The sequence below is a fragment of the Pelodiscus sinensis genome, chromosome 3 (genome assembly GCF_052426305.1).
Source record: "Pelodiscus sinensis isolate ZL-2025 chromosome 3, ASM5242630v1, whole genome shotgun sequence".
NCBI classification, from domain to species: Eukaryota; Metazoa; Chordata; order Testudines; family Trionychidae; genus Pelodiscus; species Pelodiscus sinensis.
Window position 1 is genome coordinate 62,884,706 of NC_143054.1, and position 23,725 is coordinate 62,908,430.

The following is a 23,725-nucleotide window of genomic DNA, read 5'->3' on the forward strand; positions in this document are numbered from 1 at the left end:
CTCCACCTTCACTCTCTTTCACTGAACCAGTGTAAGGGGCTGGGATGCAGAAAGGAAGTGATATGCTTGTACTCCTTGCTCAGTAAGAAAGTTCTCTCGGAGCTTTTCAAAAGCACTTTGGAAACATCTGAGATTTGCAACAGAACCTGTAAAAAACCAGACCAAGATAAGCTCGATGAGTTGCTTATCAGACAACAGTCAGACTCCTGCTGAGTTCCATTCTGCATGTTGTATTTGTGAATATGTTTAATCTGGGTCTGGACTAGAACTACAGATCAGTGGAACACAGTCATTCTTGCAGCCCGAGATGATCAGCAGCATTTGCACAACTTTGTAAGAATGTCCAGAAGAGGTCAGACCAAAGGACCATCTAGCCCAGAATCCTGTCTTCTGATAGTAACCAATGCTAGGTGCCCCAGAAGGAATGAATAGAGCAGATAATCATCAAATGATCCCTTCCCAGTCACCCATTACTAGCTTCTGACAGAGGCTAGGAACACCATTCCTATCCATCCTGGTACATATCCTTTGATGGACCTACCCTCCTGAATTTATCTAGCTCTTTTCTGAACCTTGTTAAAGTCCTGGCCTTCACGACATCTTCTTGCAAGGAATTCAACAGGTTGGCTGTGCAGTGTGTGATGAAAAACTTCCTTTTGTTTGTTTTAAATCTGCTACCTATTCATTTCATTTGGTGACTCCTAGTTCTTGTGTTATGGGAGTATGTACATAACTTTTCTTTATCTACTTTCTCCACAGCAGTCATGATTTTACAGACCTCTATCAGATCTCTCCTTAGTCTTCTCTTTTGTTAAGTCCCAGTTTTATTACGCTCTCCTCATATGGCAGCAGTAATTTTGTTACCCTTTTCTGAGCTTTTTCCAAAGCCAAAATATCTTTTTTTGAGATGAGGCAACCACACCTGCATGCAGTATTCAAGATGTGGGTGTTCCGTGGCTTTATATAGAGGCAAAAATATATTCTTTGTCTTATTTTCTCTTTTTTAATGATTCCTAACATTGTTTGCTTGTTTGACTGCTGATGCTCACTAAATGGATGTTTTCAGAGAATTATCAGCAGTGACTCCAAGATCTCTCTCGAGGCGTAATTGCTAATTTATTCCCCTCTCCCATTTTGTACATACAGGCAGTCCCCGAGTTACGCGGATCCGACTCCGCAGTTACGAACGGGGTTTGCTCCCCGTCTCCCTGGTCTGCTGGAGACCAGCAGACCAGGGAGACGGGGAGCAAAGCCTCTGAGGACGCCGGCAGCGGGACAGCTGCGGCGCGTCTGGGCTGTCCGCTGCCCGCATGCTCCGCGGCTTTGCTCCCCATCTCCCTCGTCTCCTGGTCTCCAGGGAGACGGGGAGCAAAGCCGCGGAGCACGCGGGCAGCGGACAGCCCAGACGCGCCACGGCTGTCCCGCTGCCGGCGTCCTCAGAGGCTTTGCTCCCCGTCTCCCTGGTCAGCTGGTCTCCAGGAGACCAGGGAGACGCGGAGCAAAGCCGCGGAGGACCCGGGCGGCGGGACCGCGGTGCATCTCGGTCCGCCACCGGCGTCTCCCTGGTCTGCTGGGGGGTGGGGGGGGGGGGGGGCGCAGCTAGTATGCCCCTCCCCCCTCTCCCAGCAGACCAGGCTTTTTTCTGGACGCCTGAGGTAGAGCAGCTGGGGCGCTGCCGGTTGGTCCCACAGCGCCACTCTGGGCGCTACTGGACCAATCCGGCAGCACCCCAGCTGCTCTGCCCCAGGCGTCCCCAAGTCAGCCGCTGCTGAAACTGACCAGCGCTGACTACAGGAAGCCCGAGGCAGAGTTGCTCTGCCTCGGGCTTCCTGTAGTCAGCCGCTGGTCAGTTTCAGCAGCGGCTGAATCTGGACGCCAGTTCCGACTTACATACAGATTCAACTTAAGAACAAACCTACAGTCCCTATCTTGTACGTAACCCGGGGACTGCCTGTATAGCTTGGGTTGTTTTCCAGTATACATTACTTTGCATTTATCAACATTGAAATTAATCTGCCATTTTGTTGCCCAGTCACCTAGTTTTGTGAGATCATTTTGAAGCTCTTCACTGTCTGCTTTGGGCTTAACTATTTCGAGCAGGTTAGTTTCATCTGCAAATTTTGCCACATCACTCTTTACCCCTTTCTCCCAGATCATTTATGGTCATTTAGGGGATCCTTTCTGGAATTTTCAGCTGAGATCACCCTTACATTGCTGCAATGGATAATAAGAATAAGAGCCATGATTCATTATGAAAATGAGTGGCAATCTGTGAAAAGCTGGCTCCTTAGATTGTTGTTTACTGGTCACCATGCAATCATACTGAGTCAGGAAGCTGAGGTAAAGCTTTGCAACCAATATATATTTTCTTGTAGGAGGATGTGATCATGGTAATTTCTGCACAAGAAACTGCCAGAACCATCAAGACCATAGGTTTTACCAATACACCAATACAGGTCTGTGAGAAATCTCCACCTCATTGAGGAAGAGGAAATGGCAGCATGTCTCTGCTTTTATTGTGGATTTTTCTCCTGCATTTGCCTCCCTCCGCCGATATGAACAGATACAAGTATAATTATTATGAACAGGAACCTGATTGTTTCAAAATTAAATTTTCTCCTCTTCCCTCTACAGTTATTGAGCAAGAAAAAATATGATTATGCATTACTAATGACATTGTAACTTCTATTCGTATTTGAATAGGTCTAATTTATATGCTACATATATTAATATATTATCTTTATGTGAAAAAAAGGTTTGAATAAAAATAATTTAATGAATTCATTTCTATTTTGTATTTTGCAAACAGTACTTGTTATTTTGCTAAAAAAGTTGTAAATACAGAAAAACTCCAATTGTCCGGCATCCAGTGGTCCAGCACTCCTGATAGTCCGGCACCAACTGGAACCCAGAAGTGCTCTTGCCAGCTGGACAATTGACGCTCCTGTGAGCCCCATGTGTGCTCATGGGCTGGGAAAAGGAAGGGGAGGGAAGGACAGTGGAAGGAGATTATACTCCTGTGATGGGTCTGCCGGGACCCTCACTGCGTCCAGCCAGGGTCAGTTGGGAACGGTGCGGCAAAGGCTGAACCCTCCACCGTTCTGCAGGGAGGCGGGGGAAGCCCCATGCAGCCGCCTGCTACAGGCCAGCTGAGGCTGCAAGCAGCGGCGGAGGAGAGGGGGTGAGGCGAAGGGCGGCGCTGCGGGACCAACCCAGCAGCACCCCAACTGCTCTGCCCCACTGCTTCCCCAAGTCTGCCGCTGCCGCCTGCAGGCAGGAGGCAAATGGTAGCGGCGGACTTGGGGAAGCTGCGGAGCAGAGCAGCTGGGATGCTGCCGGGTTGGTCCCACAGCACCGCTCAGGTGAGGGGCGGCTCTGCGGGACCAACCCGGCAGCACCCCAGCTACTCTTCTCCAAGTCCGCTGCTGCCGCTTAGAGACCCAGCTGGCCTGTCACCGGCAGCTGTGCGGGACTTCCCCCGCCTCTCTGCAAAACAGCAGAGGGTTCGCCCCTCGCCATGCTGTTCCCCGCTGACACGCCCTCTCACCCCCCTTCTCCCAGTCACAGTGCGGATCCCGGCAGACCTGTCACAGCCCCCCGGCAGAGTACCTCCTGATACTCCGGCATATCCGATAATCCATCACCCCCTGGATCCCAAAGGTGCTGGATTATTGGAAGTCTACTGTAGTTGTAAATATGAGAACTATACTCATATTACGAACTTTCTTCTGGACGCAAAAAAATAAATATAAATATATATAAAGATCTTAACAGACATCTTGTGGCCAAAAGAACTGAAGTTATATAGAAATGCACAATATTTACTGCCATCATCAGAATCATCCTCAGATATCCACCATGGAACAGGATCTTTCTTCTTCAATTCCCGTTTCTTGGGCTGTCTCTCGAGAATGGTAGATTTTTTCTTTGAATTTCCAAATGAATCATCTGAAAGAGACTGCAACAGAAGTACACAGAAGCAAAAAGTTATTCATACATTTTGATGTGATGAGAACAACAGGAATGTAGGACATGATGGGATTCAGAATAGGGATGTGAACAGGTAACCAGTTACCTGGTAAGCATCACCCTTACATCTACTTTCAGTGGATACAGAGAATAATTAATCATGAAACTCTATATAACAGCCCTTAACACATGTGAAGACTGTTATCAGATTATCCCTCAGTCTTCTTTTTTAAAGACCATACCCAGTCTTTTCAGATTTTCCTTATAGGTCACAAGCTTTCTAAAGCTTTCATCATTTTTTATGCTCTCCTCTGGATTGTCTCCAATTTCTCCTCATCTTTCTTAAAGTGTACCACCCAAACTGGACATAATACTGCAGCTGAGGTGTCACCTCTGCCAAGAGTAGAACAGGACAATTATGTCCACTATCTTACACACATCACTCCTATTAATACACTCCAGAATTAGATTAGCCCTTTCTACAACTGCATCAACACTTCTCACTAATTCCACTTCTCATCCACTATAACCCTAAGATGCTTTTCAGAAGTACTATCACCTAGCCATTTTGTAATTGTTCACTTGACATTTTTCCCCCTAAGTGGAGTTCTTTGAACTTTCCTCTTGTGAACTGCATTTTATTGAATTCAGACCAATTGTTCAGTTTGTCACGGTCATTTTGAATTTTAATCCTGTCCTCCAAAATGCTAGAAACCCCTCCCCGCTTGGGGGTCTTAAGCAATTTTATGAGCATACTCTCCACTCCATTATTCAAGTAATTCATGAAAATACTGAATAGTTCTAGACCCCTGTCAAGACTCCACAAGATACATACCTGCCTAGGTTCACAGCAAACTATAAATAGCTACTCTTGAGTAGCTTTTCAACCAGTTGTGCTCCTATCTTAAAGTAATTTCATCTAGACCAGTGGTCACCAACCAGTAGATCGAAATCTACTGGTAGATCTTGGAGCCTCTGGCAGGTGATCCTGACTGGTTTGGCCAACAGGCTATCAAGTGCCTGCACTTCAGCTGCTCCTTCCCCCACTGCTGCTCCTCTCTTGTAGCTACCCTTTCCCCTGGGGAGCCTCCTGCTTTCTGTGCAGGGCATGGGAGGGAGAGAAGGGTGCTGATGTCAAGATGCCCCCTCCCACTCTATACCTTTTTCCATGGAGCAGAGGGTACACAACAAGACTTGGGATGGAGTTTGCTGGCTGCTTTAGGGAGTGGGCCAGGGCCAGGGCAAGCCTGTGTTAGTCCCACTGCTCTACCACCCAGGAGCCACCTGACGTAGGCAGGGCCCAGCTGGAACCCACAGTCTGAATTCCTACCCCAGTCGTGAACCCCCTCCTGCACTCCAAGCACTCCTCCATCCAAATGCCATCCCAGAGTCTGCACCTAGAACCTCCTCCTACATCCTAACTGCCTGCCCCAAGAGCAGCTAAGAGTCCCCCTCACGCTCAAGACTGCCCCAGCCTGATGAAAGTGAGCGAGGATGGGCAAGAGAAAGATGATGGAGTGAGCAGGGGCAGGGCTTCGGAGAAGGGATGGGAGGGAGGTGGGACAAAAGTACTTATATATTTGAGGTAACGTTGGACTGCACTTAAATTCAAAATATGATCTTGAGCTTAAAAAGGTTGGAGACCACTGATCTAGACCATATTTTCCTGGTTTTCTTACTGAGATTGTCATATGAGACTATGTCAAAAACCTTAATAAAAATCAGAATATAGCACGTCGACAGCCTCTCAGGCCACTAACTCTGTGAAAGAAGGAAATTAAAGATTGGTTTGACATTATTTGTTTTTGACAAATACATGATGTCTCTTACTTACAATCCTACTATCCTCAAAATCAATGATTCCCACATGTGCAGGGAGGTACATCAACTCATCTAGTTATGTGCCTAATTTTAAAAAATGCTACATAATAAACACTAAGAAAGTCAGTACAAACTTGGAATGTAAAAACCCATTTATCCAGTTAACCTATCACCCTGCTTCCATGTCTTGCCTCCTTCCAAGCCTCCATCGAAGTTTCCTCCTCAATGTTTCCCACATCCCCACCCTATTTCCATTCAATCCTCTTCCTGCACTTGCAGCTCTAAAAAACTGTAAATTAGTTACTGCTGCTTTACAGTGATACTCATGGGTAGCTGAGAAGAGTAATGCAGAAAGGAGAAGCTTATTCACTTAACTGGAAAACCTGAAGAGTGATGTCTGAAAGAATAGTACTACATATCAAGGGAATCTTGATCCTTTGAAAATGTGTATAAAAGACTCCGTAACACTAGCTTGTGCTAAAAAAAAATTAAAAACTAGTGCAGAAATTTCAAGAAAACAGTACTTTGATGTATGTTAAATAACTGGAACACTCTTGCTCTGAAGTGTTACATGCTAACCTGAACTCACTTCTACACTTGCTTAATTTTACTGCTGGGAGTAGTTCCACTGACAGTGGACTGCATTATGGTAGTAAGTTAAGCAAATGCTTAAATGATTGCAGGATTGATGTCAAAGTTGCTAAAGAATTGGTCTCACTTTTGCATGGTTTTAAATGTTTTTAGCTGTCTGTTAATCAATTAATAAGAACTAATATTGTTTAGTGGGAAACACAAGAATTGACACACAACTCTACATTCTTAGTATTTTTGACAGGCAAGATTAGATTTATTTAGCTATCAAAACTAGTATTGAGAATTCAGTGTTTGGGGGAAAAAAGATTGTGGAGTTGTTGGGGTTTTTTTTGGGGGGGGGGGCTTTGTTTTTCTTTTTAAAAAAATGAAAAAAAATCAGTGGTGATCAGACAAATGTCATATTGGGGGAAATGTAGTAATTTTTGTGTAAGAGTTTTCTATCCCAGGTGTTATTTTACTATTTGCAGTTGACAAGATGGCTGGACACAAAAAGTTTCCAAATCTGAATCACCACATCTGGGGGTTTCAATTTCTTCAGTTATGATACTCCAAGGAGTATCAGCATTGTGCATGTCCTGTTTGCTGAGTAAAGGATACAGTTAGTCATAAAAAAAAAAAACAGCAACTGAAAACAGAACTTATATCAAGCACCTGTCAATAACTCCCAGCTAGAGAGGCAGGCACTTAGTCCTTGTGGGAGTTGGTACTATAATACTTGGGTTGTGACTATACTAAGGAAATTATTTTGACTATCTAAAGGGTAGATATTAAAAATTCCTGTTGAGCAATACAGTCAAAAGAGTTCACAGTATGTGCTATCATTTTTAGCTTTATAACATACTAGTTTTTATTAAATTGTTCATGCTGCAGGGCTTTCAGTACTTAAAGAGTCTCTCTTGCAGGCTACTGAAAATATGATGGGCTTATTTTAGTAAAACTTTTTTTTTTTTAATTGTTCAGAAATTATGGTGGGGTTTTTTCGGAGATGTTGGTTAGAGTATTGTAATATCACTATCTTTGTGGAACTGTCCCTTTTGTTAGCAGTCATTATATGATTGTTAATGTTAGACAATTTAGATTTGATTTATGGATATTCTCTACAGAACCATATCAGCTTGTTTAGATCTTAATATATGTGCGGCCCTTTAGGAGAAATGTAATAATTATAATATTGCTAACAGCCCCCTGATTGCATATTTATTAAATGCTGTCATGTGGTATACACTAGGGATGTTAAATTGCAAGTAACTGACTAATCGAATAGTCGATGCATATTAGCCTGAAGAGAGTGGTGACGGGTGGTAGGGGGAGGGCAGAAATTACCTTTCCTGATCCAGGAAAATCTCTCATCTGGGACTAGTCAAGTCTCAAGAGTGCTGGATCAGGGTGGATTCAAGCTGTACACTAGCAATGTAAAATTTCGATTATTTGGCTAATCAAATTGATTAGTCAATGCAATTGCATTGACTAATCAATTAGCCTTTGAAATGTAGCAACAGCTCCATAGATGTTGCTACATTTCAAAGGTGAAAGCGCTGTGGGGAGCACGGGCCAACGGGGGACTCACATAGTCCCCTGCTGGCCCTGTGCTCCCCGCAGCGTTTCAAAGTGGCAGCGCCGCATGGAGCACAGGGTCAGCCCAAGCTCCATGTGGCGCTGATGCTTTGAAACGCCATGGGGAGCCCGGTGTTTCAAAGCAGCAGTGCCATGTGCAGGCTGGGGCCAGCTGGGGACCCTGGGCTGCACACATTTCAAAGCAGCAGTACTGTGTGCAGCCCAGGCTCCATGCGGTAGTGCTGCTGCTTTTAAGCATCCCCTTCTTTCCTCCTCGCTGTCTCTTTCTGATAGAGGCAGCAAGGGAAGGGAAGCAACTAGTCAACTAGCAAATGCTTATCGGATAGTCAACTAGTCGTTCACATTCCTATTGTACACCAAACTTGATTGATGTTGCACCAGGGGATTAGAAGTCCAGAAATATAAATATAAAATATATATATGCTTGCGTCCAGTGCAGCTAGGAGAATTCTACCTCTTCCTCTTCTGGCTTTTGTTAACTCATACAACTATATAAACTTAATATTGCTGTACTTTTTTGTTTTGCATTTATCTTAAGTTTGACTTAATGGATTTAAAAAAAAATCATTATTGGCTTAGTTCATCATATGGAGAATATGAAGTAGCAATAAAATCCACACTGTACTAACTCAACTGAGAGAGGGGTGACCAGATGTCCCAATTTTTACAGGGAGAGTCTTGATATCCAGGGTTTTATCTTTTATAGGCATCAATTACTCTGCACCCTCATTCCGCTCTTCCACACTTGCTCTCTGGTCCCTTAATTGGGCGTGTATTGTGGAACTGCTTGTGGATGGTAGTGATAAGAGAAATTCCGGAAAATTAAGTTATAGGGCAGGGGACTAGAATGCAGGGATTTGGGATGTGACCTAAGGTAGGAGGGGATTGTGATCTGGGCCAGGAGATTGGAGTGCCAGATGTGTAAGAGGGAGGACAGAGGTTTTGGGTATGTTGAACAGGAGACTGGGGGGAGGACGGGGAAAAGGGAGAGAAAGAACTAGAAGAGGGAGCATGATTCGTCTTAGCGGCCTGTTATTCTAACAAGCAGCTCCCATTGGCTAGTTTCTGACAGAAACCGGCCAATGGGAATGCGCTGGGGGCAGGATGGCTCCTAAAACTTCCCCCTCCCCTCCAGTTTCAAAACAGAAACAGAGTCCTGCAACCATGTTTCTGCACGGCATTCGGGGCAAGCAGGGGAGCCTGCCTGGGACTCCCTGCTGTCTCTGCAGGCCGGATCTGGCCCACTGGCCGTATTTTGCCCAGGCCTGCCTTAATCCAAGACCAGAGCCCGCACCCTAACCCACTGCCCTGCCTGGTGAAAGTGAGGGAGGATGGGGGAGGGAGGATGGAGTGAGCAGGGCAGAGCCTCAGAGAAGGGGCACAAAGGAGATGGTACAAGGGTATTTGGGTTTGAGGTAGATCTTGGATTGCATCTAAATTCAAGAAGTAAGTTCATGCTTAAAAAGATTGGAGACCACTATGTAAGGTAACCATATCCAGACCATTAGTGTCTTAATTTGGTTAAGCAGAAGCTTGAACTATAGTCAGAAAAACTGGAAAACGGTAATCAATGAGCTCAGTCTTCCTGCACCCCCTAAATCCTACTTTACCAATGGTGTTAGGGTGAATGGGGTTTGACAGTGAAGTATGGTGAAACATGCTCTGGTGGGTCTTATCAAATCAAGAAGGTGTCGAGATAGCATTCAGGATAGTAGGGAGTCTGACTATGCCCCTATTACTTTAGGGCAGTGTTTCTCAAACTGTGCTCCTCCGCGAGACATGTCCAGGGGCTCCGCGAGGTTGACAAACTGGAAACACTGATAGGTATGACACATACAATCAGTGGATCGTTAAGGCTCCGCATAAATTTTTACACATGTGAGGGGCTCCAGAGCCCAAAAAGTTTGAGAACCGCAATAGTAGGTGGAAAAGAGAGTAAGATGGAAAAGTATGTGAGAAAATTTGGTTAAGATATAAGAAATGATCACAGAGGATGTCTGGTTGCATTTGTAGAGGAAAACCACTTTCATATACTGCACACAATATTTCAAGAGAAACAACAATCGGCAGTGGATGTGGAAAAGCCTGAATCGAGTCACACTGAATCAGACTGATTATGTACTGGCAGATACCAGAAGAATCTTCAGTGATGTAGCATCAATAGAACAAATAATTTACACAGGTTCAGATCATCCTCTATTGTGCTAAAAACTATGAATTAAAAATGCCTACGAAGACCAAGTCAAGAGCACCCAGAAACCAAAGCTTCAATGAAGAGGCATTTACACTTACACAGGATGTGAGTGAAATGGATCTCAAGTATAAGGCCAATAAGAACATGGATGAAGACTACAAAGAATTTCTCTCACAGATAATCTCAGCAGCTAAGAAGGCAAAGACATTGAAAATGATGGATGCAAGCAGAGGGTCATCAAAGAAACTGTGAATATGATGGGGCAAGAAGGGCACACATGAAATTAGAAAAATGGAAGAAAGATACAGAAGACTGTGCAAAGAAATTCACATGAAGATGAAAGAAGAGTATGAAGACTTTGGAAAAAATAAAGAAATATGGCTGAAAAGAACCAGGGTGAAGAAGACAGAAAGAGATGTTAGGCTTAAGCAGGTTATCCTCACAGTGCTGAAAGATGAAAACAGTGAAAGGCCATCAAAAAGGAGCAAGATGAATGAAATAGGTATAAAATTCTACAATGACCTCTACTCCTCGCATGTCAGTATTCGGCATACACCGTCAAAGCAGCAGACGACAGAAGTAGTTCCTGATGCTATGCGAGAAGAAATCAAATAGGCAGTTCACAACATAAAGAGAGGAAAGAGCCCGGGAGTGGCCTGAATATCTCAAAACGGGAAAATACTATCTTCAAAGCGTTGGTGCAATAACAGGCATATTCCAGAGGCATGGAAATCAAAAACAATACTACTAATGAAGAAAAGTGATCCAGAAGAATTGATCGACTACTGTCTGATTACATTTCTGTCACAAGTGAATATGGTGTACACCAGCATCACTCAAATTAAGAAGGATCTTGAAATGCACGAAATCAGAGAACAAGTTGATTTCCGCTCATGATATTTCACGATCCCGTTCACTCAGTTCAGGAGCTCAGGAAAGTACCACTGTGTCTTGCATTTGTCAACAACAGAAAAGCATTCAAGTCAGTGGAAGTTAATGCTGTACCCAACATGCTCAACAATATCAGAATTGACTCAAGGTATAGTGACAAGCTAGAAGAAATTAACTGAAATGTTCAACACAGATAATGTTATTCAATGTCCCGTGGACTATTATCAGATGTACAGGAGTCAGACAAGATGACAATTTCAGCAAATTTGTATGGAGCAGTACTGGAATCATTGTTGAAGAAACTAAACTGGGAAGAAGGAATTAGAATTGATGGAGAACAGTTTAACACTTCTTCTCTTTGCTAACAACTGTGTAATACTGGCAAAAGACACAGTAGAACTGGAGAACAAACTGCAGCAACTGCAAACTAGGGATGCGAACAGGTAACCAGTTAACTGGTTACACAGTTCCCCAGGAAAATTCTCCAGCCCCAGCAGCCAGCCCTGTATGGTTAATTTAGGTTAACCTAATATTTAATCGATTATCTGATTAACCGGGATTTTGCATCCCTACTGCAAACACTTTCACAGGATATTGGTTTGGAAGACCACACATTGATGATTAAGAGGATGCATAATGAGCATTGTACAGCAGGAATAATTACTGTAAATGGGGAAGTTGACAAATATATTTATCTGGGTTAGCAGCTGAACATATACAAATCATCCAGAGGGGAATCCAATCGGAGACAAAAGGTTGAGTGGAAAAATTTCAACAAAATAAAGATGTTTCTAACAGATAAACTGCCCATGAAGAAAAGGAAAGAACTGTTTCCACTGTTTTGCCAGCAATGCTATACAGAGCAGAATACTGGTCAACGATGAGGATGGAGGACGAAAAATTCACTGACACCCAGAAAGTAATGGAAAGGATAATGTGTAAGATATAGCTCCATGATTAAATACCAAATGAAGAGATCAGATGGCGCAAAAAAGTGACTGATGTAGTGCAGGTGATGTATGATGCAAAGTAGAGATAAGCGGGTCAAGTAATCCACAAGCAAGACAACAGATGGCCAACCCGCATTAATTCTGGATCCCCAGAGACCACAAAATATTTCTGGGCAGACGAAAATGCACTAGATAAATCCCATGACAAAACTCTTTGGGCAGAAATGGCAAGAATCTGCTTATAACAAAATGGAATACAGTGGCATCGACTTGCATATGTGGATGGACATAGGAGGACAACCCAGGCAAAAGTGACAAAGTCTTCCCCTCTTAAAAGGCAATAGAAAACATTTTCCATTAGTTGAAAATCCCAAGGATCCTTCATGAGTACTCAACACACATAACAGATGTGATATAGAAGACAAAAAAAATGCACGGAAACTCTAACAAGGTCTGCATCAGAAAATTAGATCCCAATTGCTTGGTTAACCAAAGAACACTCAGAGCTGCTAACCAGAATCGATGATGGAACTTACAAAACACTGAGAAATTTTGAATTGCCTTGACAATAGACAAGCATACATAAATAAACAGAGCACACAATCCCTGCCAAACCCTCCACATGTTCCCCCACTACTAACAAGCATCATTTCCATCTTACTGGGATTGACCCTAAAACAACTTGTTCTCATTCATAAACTGGGAAAGCGACAGATTACACAGTATAGCTCCAGTGGAAATATACAGTGTTTTGATTTGTCAGAATCAGAAGTCTAGAAAATCTGGATACTCTTGGCAAGATGTGTCCCTTTGCTAAACAGTGGACATCATCAATGATAAAAACCCTTCAGCCTAAGGCTTTCTAACTACAGTACTACAGTTGGTCTCCCCTTTTGTTAGGTTTACTTTATAGCAATGGATTTTATTAGAATTTAGAGCAGCTTTTAAGTGAAATTATGCATCTATTATATATTTTGAAGAGTTAGTTTGTCTGTAGATATGTTTGTGCAATCTACAGTTTGTTCAATTTACAATTACTTACAGATACAAAATTTTGCATTAACAATCCTGGCACTTAAATTAGCTGAATGGACTACTTTTCACCCAGCATGTTCTGGTGTAAAAAGTTTAAATCAGTGTTTCTCAAACCGCAAACTGCAGCCAATGGGAGCCATGAGGCTCTGTGGCTGCAGAGCCGGTGAGTAAACAAACTGAAGTGGCATGGTAGCTGCTTTCTCAGAGCGAGTCTAACTGGTTTAAATAATTATTTTTTAATTTTAGCGGAAAAAAATCATGACTATTATGACTGAAGTTCATAAAAATATTTGCTAACAAAATTAAAATTGTGTCACCTTTTCAATTGTCATTTTAGGGCAAAGAAAATGTTTAATGTTACATATCACAAAATAATTCAAATTAGTTATGAAAAAAGTAATGGAAGCTTTATGAGTTTCTGATTCAAATTTACTATGTATTGTAACTATTCAATAAAATTAATAACGTTTGAAGTTTGAAATCCTATAAATTTAAAACTGTTCTTTTACTTTCTAAATGAGCTTTCTAAGGCCACACCCAGCAAAAGCATGCACACAGGCTTAAAATTAAGCACAAAATTAAGCTGGCACTACGAGCATGTTTGAAGTTAAGGAGGTCTATAAATCTTTATGAGATCACAACCTAAAAGAATTATCAATATAATATACCTGCATCTTGTATCTCCTGCTCTATTGCAGCCAACAGTTCCATTGCTGAATCAAGAGAGGTCCTCTACCACTGGCCTTCCAGGACACCGCTGCTCCCCTCCCTTCAGCTGGCTCTTCTCCAGGCCTGTTTTGCTCTGCTTTGTTACAGGGCTTTGCTCTGGCCTGCTTCTGCCAGCTGGCTGGGGCTCTCCAGGGACAGAGCTCCCCAGCCACAATGGCCCTGCTTCTGTCCTGTCTGGCTGCAGCTTCCTGGGGATGGAGCTCACAGCTGCTCCTCTGCTGCTGCATAGGGGCTCAGTGGCTGTCTTGCTCTCAGCGAGGGCTCTCCAAACCGGGGCTCACCAGTCCCGATGATGGGAGTCCCTGCCACTGGACTCCCATCCGGATTGCACTCCTGGGCACTGGGGCTCTGGTCTAGCAACATCCATGATCCTGCCAGACCATGATTGTTGCCGGACCAGGGAGTTCCGGATGTAGGAGGTTCAACCTGGGTCAGTTTTAAGTAGTAAAATAAGATATGCAATCCATCTCATGATACTGTAAAATGTAAACATACCTCCTTCAGAAATTGTTCGAACTGCTCATCAAGTTCTTCTTTTGAAAACCAATGAGCCATTGTCAGCACCTCAATCTTAACTTCCAAAACAGTCCAAGTACTGAAAAATACTACAAAAATGCAGTTAATGAGGTAGTGTCTACGAAAACATTAACAGCCTGCAAAATTATTGCAAACACAATCCAGACTTTGAATTAAATAAGAGATCCTTATGTAAGAACTTGAAAAGAGTTAAAAAAAAAAGTACCAGGACTCTCGGGAGGAGATTTTAACCTCTCATAACACACACAATCCAGTAGAATTTTATATTTTTACACTAAGGTGTCTTGTGAGCTGTGACTATACCAACTGCTTAAACAAATGGAAAATATATACTTGCAAGCTTGTTAAGAAAAAGTGATTCCTGCTCGTCTTCTTCCACGTTACCATATTTTCCAATGCATTGCACACACACACACACACACACACACACACACACACACACACACACACACACACACACACACTTTTCTTATGTTTACAGCGCATCAGTTTCAGGGATCGGAAGGGCATGTTAAGGGGCGGTACAATGCGGAGCTCGCTTTTCAAAGGCAGGAAATGCAGCCGTATGCAGGGTGACGGAGCCGGGGGGGGGGGGGTGTCAGGGTCCCTTTAGTCTAAATCTGACCCAACCCTTCGCCTTTCAAAGGGTTCCCAGCCAGCACGGGGGGTGGATCCGCGCTTCAGCCTTTATACGCCGTCGCACCGGGCCCGAGCGCTCAGCAGAGGGGACTCGCAATCGCCCCATAATTTAAGTCCCGGCGAATCGATAGCTGAGCCGCAACCCGCTCCTGGGGACCGCGCCGTGGGCAGGTGGGCCCGGGCAGCGGCGTCTCAGGCCCTAGGTCCCCTGGCTACCCAGCGCCGGTGCCCGCCGGAGTGGGGCCTCGGGCTGGCGAGTGCCCCACCACGGAGCTGTGTTGCCGGGCGCCCAGCGGGTGCCGCCCCCGGTCGGCCACCTACCTCCCTCTCCCGCGCCGCCCCGCCAGAATGGCAGGCGCTTGTCTTGGAAAACAGCAGGTTACCTAGGTAACAGCCCCAGCTCGGCCACCGTAGTTCCCACGCCCAACGGCCAGGTTAGTGGCGGCTGGAGTCATGTGACGCTTTCCTGGGGCCTGTAGAGAAGCGCGTGAGGAGGCCGGTCTCGCGACTGCCCTTGCTACCGAGGCAAACTTATTGCTGCCCGGGACAGGGGTGTGTGTTATTATCGGCCCTTCTCTTTTCCCCGGGTCTTGGTCACCTGTCCGACTGAAGGAGGCTGCAGCGAACCTAGGAGGTCACGTGACCCAACTCGCTGCACACGCCGGAGAAAGTCATGTGACCGGCGCATGCTGACGCCGCCGGGCTCAGGAGAGGGATCTAAGCAAGAGGAGGGGAACAGCGCCCCCTGCCGCAGAGAGGGGGCACCCGCGGGACAGAGAGAGGATCGCAGCGGCGGCTGGCGGAGCAGCGGGGAGAGCACAGCGCTGGGGCTTGCAGACTGCCCACGCCCCCCTCTGCCACCGGCAGCTGGGCGGGGTGCAAGGGATGTCTGGCTCCAGCAACCTGGGGACGGCCCCTGGGAAGGCATTGGGGCTCGGCTGGGGGCTGAAGGGGGGTAATTGACCAATCCTGTAGTTGATACAATTTGCTGGCCCAGGAGCTACCCCCACTGGCTCTGTAGTTTAAATGTAGTTAGGAGCCACAGCCAAACTCCTACATTTAAACTGCAGAGCCACAGTAGGGGTGGTCCCAGCCAGCCAGGGCAGAGCCAGGACTGCAGCAGTCTGAGACCAACAGGACCAAGAAAAAAGAAATGAGGCTAAACAATACAGGGCTGGATAAAGAAGGGAGGACAGGATGTAGACTGAGTTCCCCAGACCTTGATCACCAGCCTTGTCTATGTCAAGGCTGGCAGAGCAAGAGAGACACTGCGGAAAACCACTGTCGAGAGGCAGCGTTCAAGCTTCCGGCACTGGGGCAGGGTTTGTGGCCCTCACCTACCTCTCTTTGCCCCCCCCCCTGCATCTTTCCCTCCCTTTGCCTCTCCCTGTGGTTGCAAACCCAGTTTCAGAATTAATTAGGGTGAAGTAGGTGTGGGTGTATGTGTGTGGGGGGGTGATTCTGACCTGCCACACTCACAAATCTACCACTCCTGGCTTGCTTGCTGCCTGTAGGTTCCGAATTGCAACCTACTTCTGTGCAAACTTTGCTGTGGGCGAACTCCCTGGGGAAGGAAGGAAGGAAGGAAATGGTGGTGGGTCAGCTTGTTCCTGATGGCCCAGTGCAGGCAAACAAACCAGCCCTATTTAGATAGGTGCAGATTTACAAATATAGCAAGTGTGAGAAATTGAAGGAAACTCTGTTTGCCAGGCTGAGTGGCAAGATGGAGGGAAGGGGGTGTTACCCAGGTATGCCCAGGTCTGGTTTCTAATTCAGTGTTCTCTAATTTGCAGCATGTGTTCGTGCGGTGTGTTTTAAATGTAGTGACTCTGAGAAACTGAAGTTGGGGCCACTTCAAATGAAAATCTGCCTCTCCTTTCCAGACCCTGCTGGAGCAAGAGTAAACTGGGACCAGCGGAAAACTTGGGCACCAAATCCATTAGGAAATGCTAATCCAAGACTGTTATTAAGTATAGGTGTAAGAGAAGGCAGGCACTGGAGAATGACTTGATAAATGAATAAAAACAGGCAGCGTTCAGAGGCAGCATATGAGAATTGTAAATAGATGGGTTTTGGCACAGATGCTCTGATGTCACCTCTGAAAGCTGCTCCATCTATCTCTGCTTGTTTCAGCAGAGACAGAGTTGGTGGTCCTTTGGCAAATCTCCTTATCTAGGCTGCCTGAGGCTGGAACTGAGCAGCAGGAATAGAGATACAGGACTTTAGCTTTGTTTTTCATTCCATTGCTGGCAGGTCTTCTAAGTACAGGGAGTTTACTATTATTTTTGTTCCTTATTCCAGAAGCTGTGCTGGAGCCTGTAGGTGGGACACTCAGCCAAAATGGAATTTAGTGCAGTTTTTTATTCACTTGCCATTTCAGGTCTCTTCAGAGATCCTCTTTTGCTTCCCTTCAAGTCAACTTCTGGCCACTACTAACAGTGGTTATTAGTCCAGCCTATGAGAGAGATGCAATTTTTAAGAATTACTCTGCTAATATTTAGCAAAAGCAAAGGACAGTAAAATTTCTCGGTGCCCATAGTGACAGGAACAAGCAAACTGTTCCTGCATCCACATACAATCCCCTTTTAAAACTTTTCCAACATTTCTGCTTTGAAGTTTGGTTATTTTGTTTTAAATAAATTTTAGCGCATATCTGCAAATGTGAAATTAATGACCTCTGTTTCCTTGACTCTCAGATAGCTTTAGAACAATGGCAGTCTGTGCTTGCATATGCTGTCCAGCTAAAAGGCTGTCAGTTCTGTTTGTTGTGAGAGTCATGTTGCTTTAGGAATTTTTATGCCTATATATATATATATATATATATGTACAAAGGAATATATATATAAAGTGCAAAAGAATACAAATACACATTATGCACCCACATGCATTGTGGTACACTAAAAACCCTTGGAACCAAAAGATTTTGTAAGGCAGTTTTTGTTTAAAGAACTCTAGTGTTGAATACCAAGAGGGGAAAAATAGATTCTACCATTCTCTCTCACTTCTCTCATTTTCTATTTAATCTCAATAAGACTATTATGCCACATATCCCAGATTATTGTATACAAATGTAAACTGTCATTAAAATTAGAGAGAGCAGACAAATAATGGATGATAAGGTCTTTAGGTCCCACTGAAGTTGATGGGATTGGAGAGATCCAACTTCAGCTACATGAATAGCATAGCTGAAGTCGACATACTGCATGGTAGACACCGCAGTAAGGTCAGTGGTTGCTATTCTCCCATTGACGCTTCTCCTCCTGGTGGAGTACTGAAGGCAATGGGAGAGGGCTCAAAGGTCAATTTATCACTTCTAAGCAGTCACATAAATTGACTACCAATGGATTGATTGCTACAGTGTTGATCCACTCTGTAGTGAAGACACGCCCATAGAAATAAGAATAGATGACAATGGTGGTGAGAGAAAAGGTCTGACTTGGCTTATACGGTTTGAATGCTAATGATGTGCACACTGACCATTTAAGGGCTTTTCATTTTCTTCTAAACTTTGCCACTCATACCCATATTCTCAAGGGTACTTAACTGCAGTATTTAACAAAAACATGAATATCAGCTATTGCCAAACAAAATGGCTATGTCTAGACTGGCAAGTTTTTCTGCAAAAGCAGGTGCTTTTGCGGAAAAACTTGCCAGCTGACTACACTGGCCGCTTGAATTTCCGCAAGAACACTGACGATCTCATGTAAGAAATCAGTGCTTCTTGCGGAAATACTATGCTGCTCCCATTCGGGCAAAAGTCCTTTTGCACAAAAGGGCCAGTGTAGACAGCTCAGATTTGTTCTGCACAAAAAAGCCCCGATCACGAAAATGGCGATCAGGGCTTTTTTTGCGCAAAAGCGTGTCTAGATTGGCCATGGATGCTTTTGCGCAAAAAGTGCTTTTGCGGAAAAGCATCCATGCCAATCTAGACGCTCTTTTCCACAAATGCTTTTAACGGAAAACAGTCTAGACGTAGCAAATATGTTTAAGGGTTCTAAGAAAATAAAGTTGGTCTCTATCTACTGGACTATACACTATGGGTATGTCTAGACTGCACTCTAAAATCGAAATAAGACATGCAATTTGCGTTTTTATTTTGAAATAGGCTATTTTGAAATTTGGCACATTCTATACGTCTATAAGTTTTGAAATAAAGCACTATTTTGAGACATCCCTTATTCTTCATGGAACGAGGTTTATAGGGATGCTGAAATAGCGCATCTGTTATTTCAAAAATTATTTTAAAATAGTGGATGCGTTCCTTGGATGTGGGTTAGCTATTTCGGGATACCTCTGGTATCCCGAAATAGCCTTGCAGTCTAGATGTACCCCTGGGAGTGAGCATCAATTAATGGGATGAAATTCTGGCCCCTCTGATGGCAATGGTAAAGCTCCCAAGATTTCACCCAAATAATTCAGTGATGGCTTCCTTTTTATACAAATATTTTTTCTCAAGATAGCTGAAGTATATGGCTTCTTTCGGGGGTGGGAGATGTAGAAGGTGCAGGAGCCAGGACAGGGACTTAGAGATGTGGGAAGCTTAGGGCAGGGGTTTGGGATGGGAAGTGCAGGAGTCAGGGCTGGGGGATGAGGTCGAGCTCAGGGCAGGGGGTTTGAAGGTGTGGAGATATGCAGGAATGGGGGTGGGAGCTCAGGGAAATGAGAGAGGGTGGCTGGCAGCTGTTTGCTGGAGCCAGTCCACGGTGGCAGGGGAGGACAGGGGAAGCTGCCCTGCTGGTGACTGCTCCCTGGGGCTGAGGAGTTTGCTGCCCCCTTGTGGTCATTTGGGAGTTTAACTGTCCCTGCTATCACAGCCCTCCCTTTCTGTTTGAAGTGAAGCAATCACATTCCATGCACATCCCATTGTCCTGGCACAACCAAACCCTGACCTTGTTTTATAAGAGGAAGTTGCATTCCAAATTTGGTGGTCCTACCTTTTACTGCTTAGGAGGAGTTCTTGAACAAACAGACTCACAGATGGACAGACAGACATATAGGATATGTTTACACAGCAGTGTTGTTTTGGAATAACTAACATTATTCTGAAATAAAATAGTCTACATTACAAGCCGTTATTTTGACATAATGTCAAAATAATGGCGAGCTGGAGGACTTCTTACTCCTACTCTTACTCCTGCAACCTTTTACGAGGAGTAAGAAGTTGAAAGAAGAGTGCTCTCTTTTGGACTTCCTGCTGTGTAAACAGCACAAAAAGCTGAAATAAGCTATTTCAACTTAAGCTACGTAATTGACATAGCTCAAGTTGCCTAACTTAGTTCGGCTCTAGCCCTGTTGTGTGGGCATACACATAGACTCACAAACTCAGATATATAGCAGATAATGTGTCAAAACTATTGGCTGTGTCTAGACTGGCAAGTTTTTCCACAAAAGAAATTACAATTGCTGTCTACACTGGCCGATTGAATTTCCGCAAGAACACTGACGATCTCATGTAAGAAATCAGTGCTTCTTGCAGAAATACTATGCTGCTTCCGTTCAGGCAAAAGTCCTTTTATGCAGTCCTTTTGTGTAGATGGCTCAGATTTGTTCTGCGAAAAAAAGCCCTGATTACAAAAATGGCGATCGGGTCTTTCTTGCGTAAAACCGCGTCTAGATTGGCACGGACGCTTTTCCAGAAAAAGTGCTTTTGCGGAAAAGCGTCCGTGCCAACCTAGGCGCTCTTTTCCGCAAATGCTTTTAACGGAAAAACTTTTCTGTTAAAAGCATTTGCGGAAAATCATGCCAGTCTAGACGTAGCCATTGAGTATAAAATAAAAAATAAAATATCCATGCTTTTAATTCTGCATGGAAAAAGTTCAGAAAAAGTCTGCTGCATTTACTTTAGCTGAGGCATTGGATTAGATAGTATTTCAGTACTGAACTTGCAAATATGTGAAATGGGAGATTATGATAATAAATATTTAGCTATATTCTTAGTTGTTTTTTTGAAGGTTAACAATTTCATACTGGATGAAAAGTAAACAAAGTTGTGAACTTTGAACTTTCTATAAACTTATTTTCAGTTCAGGCCCACTGTAATAACACTTCTTTACATAACTGTGCATCAACAATTGCATATAGTGGATAGTGCATCAGGAAAAAAAAGTTTGCCATACAAATACAAGTTGTATAGAAATAAAAATTGCAATATCTGTATGAAAGACATTTATTTTATGATGAAAAAACGCATCTATCACTGTTATAGTAATGTTTCATTTGTGAGCTCTTAAAATAGATCTTAATGTTTTCTGCTTAAAAATGCAATGACACATTTAAAAAAAATCTAATTTTTGTTTCACTGTAGACCTTATAATGATCTACTTGATAAACATGTCTTCAAACCCCAAGGGCCATGTTATTAGATAATATTTTGTAGTGACAATAAATGTAGCATCTGTCCCATTCTCTCACTGCCTGTCTTCCATCTTTTTCAAAATCACTGCTCAGGTTAATAATTAAGTTCTGCATTGTATTTAAGAACATTCTGGGGGTCTAGACTGTGATTTATACTACTGACCTATTGACTGAGCTACAACTTTAGAAGTCAGTCCTACAGGGTACTTAATACTCTGAACTTATGTTGGATCACTGTTGATCAGGTTCAGCCCTTCATGCCTTCAAGCTTGGTCTACTGGTAACTCCAATTAATGGAGCAAGATCTTTCTGTTAATAGCTCTGTCATGGTAAACCTTGGACAAATTCTGATTTCCTTGCAGGAGTAGTGCCTTTGGAGTCAAAGCTAATATGGATCTGGGTTATCATCTTGCTCATATAACGTAACAATGCAACACCTTGCTTCTCAATTTTAACGCTCAATAATTTGCAGGCATAATCAGCCTACTCCAGATAACTGGGCGCATAGAAACTCATTGTCCAAGATGATTCCTCTGTTCGGGGTGGTGACAGACTTGCCGGGCCCTTGGGCAAGGTGGTGATGGTCCGGCTTTCCACTCCCAGAAGGGGAAGAAGGGGCATGACTGGAGACAGACAGCCCTCATCCTTGCCTGGAGATGCCGCACCCAATCCCCAGTCAGCCTTTAGTGCTGCCTGGAGTGTGCTGACTGGAGCTCCAGCAGCAATCTGAATGGTCTGGGGTTCCAACTGCTGCTGCAGCAAGGCAGTGCCTGGGACCCTGAGCCCTTTTAAATCACTGGACCCCAGAACAACTGCCCCCTTTCCTGTCAGCGGGCCTGCCTCAGTTACATGGTTTTTTTAAGTTTTCTTTTTAATATGAGCTCCAGCTATGAATAGTTTTCTCCTGACAAATGTCGGAGAAAAGTGTGGTAAATGTTTTTGTGTATGTGAATACACTTATATGAATTGGAAAAGGTATTTAACCACGTAGAGCAGAAGGATCACAAGTAATGAATAAAAATTAAATGTGTTAATATCAAAATTAGTCATAGCTATACACTCTTTTGTTAATCCTAACATCTAATGCTGGCAGAAATATTGGTTTGCATTTTAGATTTTCACTTGGTTATTTTTAGTTCTTCTGAAGCCTGGGAAATAAGAAATAAATGGCTTTGAACAGTCTGAAAGAGCCAACTATAGCAGAGCCTCTGAATCTGATTAGATAAAACAACAAAGAGGTTCTGTAAGGGCAGAGGCAGGAAGAACTAAGGTGGGTGGCAATATCTGTCATAACTCAGGGGAAATGTAGCCTCAAAGCACTCAAAAGTGGGTGAAAAAATAACATAAGCAATAGACAACTTTCCCACATCTTAGGTCACTCTCCAAATGCAGTCTGAAGAATTTTCTCTTCACTCAACTTTTTTTTATATTTTTAAAGTACAATAAACAGCACATGAAAGTGTATTTATCTTATAAAGCTTATTGGAAGGAACATTGTTTTTCTGTAGCTATTACTGCCTCACTAGCTTAATTGCTTCAGATTAGTAAGGCCAGTGCACTTACTGTTTGATGAACAGAATAAAAAAATCTAAATTATGTCAAAATCACATTATAATTATATAATTTCTCATTTAAAATCATGTTTCTTCAGTAGTTTTCCCCACAATATGTAGCCAGGCACAACATTTTCTCATATATAATTCCAATTGCTGAATAACACATAAGGGCTATGTCTACACTGGCAGCTTCGTGCACAAGAATATCTTGCACAAGTATTCTTGTGCAAGAAGTCTTGCGCAAGCAAATGTCAACATTGCCATGTGTGAGATGTGCTTTTGCGCAAGAGCATCCATGGCAGTGTGGATGCTCTCTTGCGCAAGAAAGCTCCAATGGCCATTTTAGCCATAGGGCTTTCTTGCGCAAGAAGCCCCTGCTGAGCATCCACATTGCCCTCTTGCGCAAGAGGGCTTGCACCTGTTAAAAAAGAGCATAGCTCTTGTGCAAGAAGCCCTCTCTTACTATGCTGTACTGTAAATCTTCTTGCGCAAGAGCGGGCGGGCAGTGTGGATGCTCTGCGGATTCTTGCGCAAGAACCTGCCAGTGTAGATATAGCCAAGGTGTTAAATTTAGTACAAGTAGGAGGTCTTCAGGTTTGATGTGAAAGAACCTGAGCTGGTATTAAAACTGGGAGAACTTGAAACACTTACCTGACCAAGAAACTCTTTTAATTTTCCACAAATACTTCTTTTAGGGTATGTCTAAACTACCGTGTTATTTTGAAATAATGCGTGTACGTACAAAATACACTTTGAAATAGCATTTTGATATTTCAAAATAGCACGTTCACACTGAGTGGACTCAATCGCATTTAAGGCTGGCCAGAACCAGTTCCAGCAGGGCACCAGGTCAGGACTTACTGTGTGGGGCTGCTGCCTGA

The 23,725-nt window shown here is 43.7% G+C and overlaps 1 protein-coding gene across 12 annotated transcripts in view; it reads right to left on the minus strand.

The window, feature by feature from the left end:
* Nucleotides 1-15,457, minus strand: part of CEP162 (centrosomal protein 162) — an 80,285-nt gene extending 64,828 nt beyond the window's left edge. For 9 of the 12 annotated variants that reach the window (XM_089777179.1, XM_089777178.1, XM_089777177.1 and 6 more), the window contains exons 1-3: nucleotides 15,256-15,390; nucleotides 14,254-14,363; nucleotides 3,826-3,958 (exon numbers count right to left, since the gene is read on the minus strand). In XM_089777179.1, coding sequence (XP_089633305.1) covers nucleotides 3,826-3,958; nucleotides 14,254-14,313 — 193 coding nt within the window. In that variant the 5' untranslated portion in view covers nucleotides 14,314-14,363; nucleotides 15,256-15,390. Of the gene's footprint in view, nucleotides 1-3,825; nucleotides 3,959-14,253; nucleotides 14,364-14,628; nucleotides 14,719-15,255 lie in introns of those variants that run through there. The other 3 variants (XM_075923830.2, XM_014578693.4, XM_075923833.2) reach the window with 3 other exon arrangements.
* Nucleotides 15,458-23,725: the final 8,268 nt, after the last annotated feature.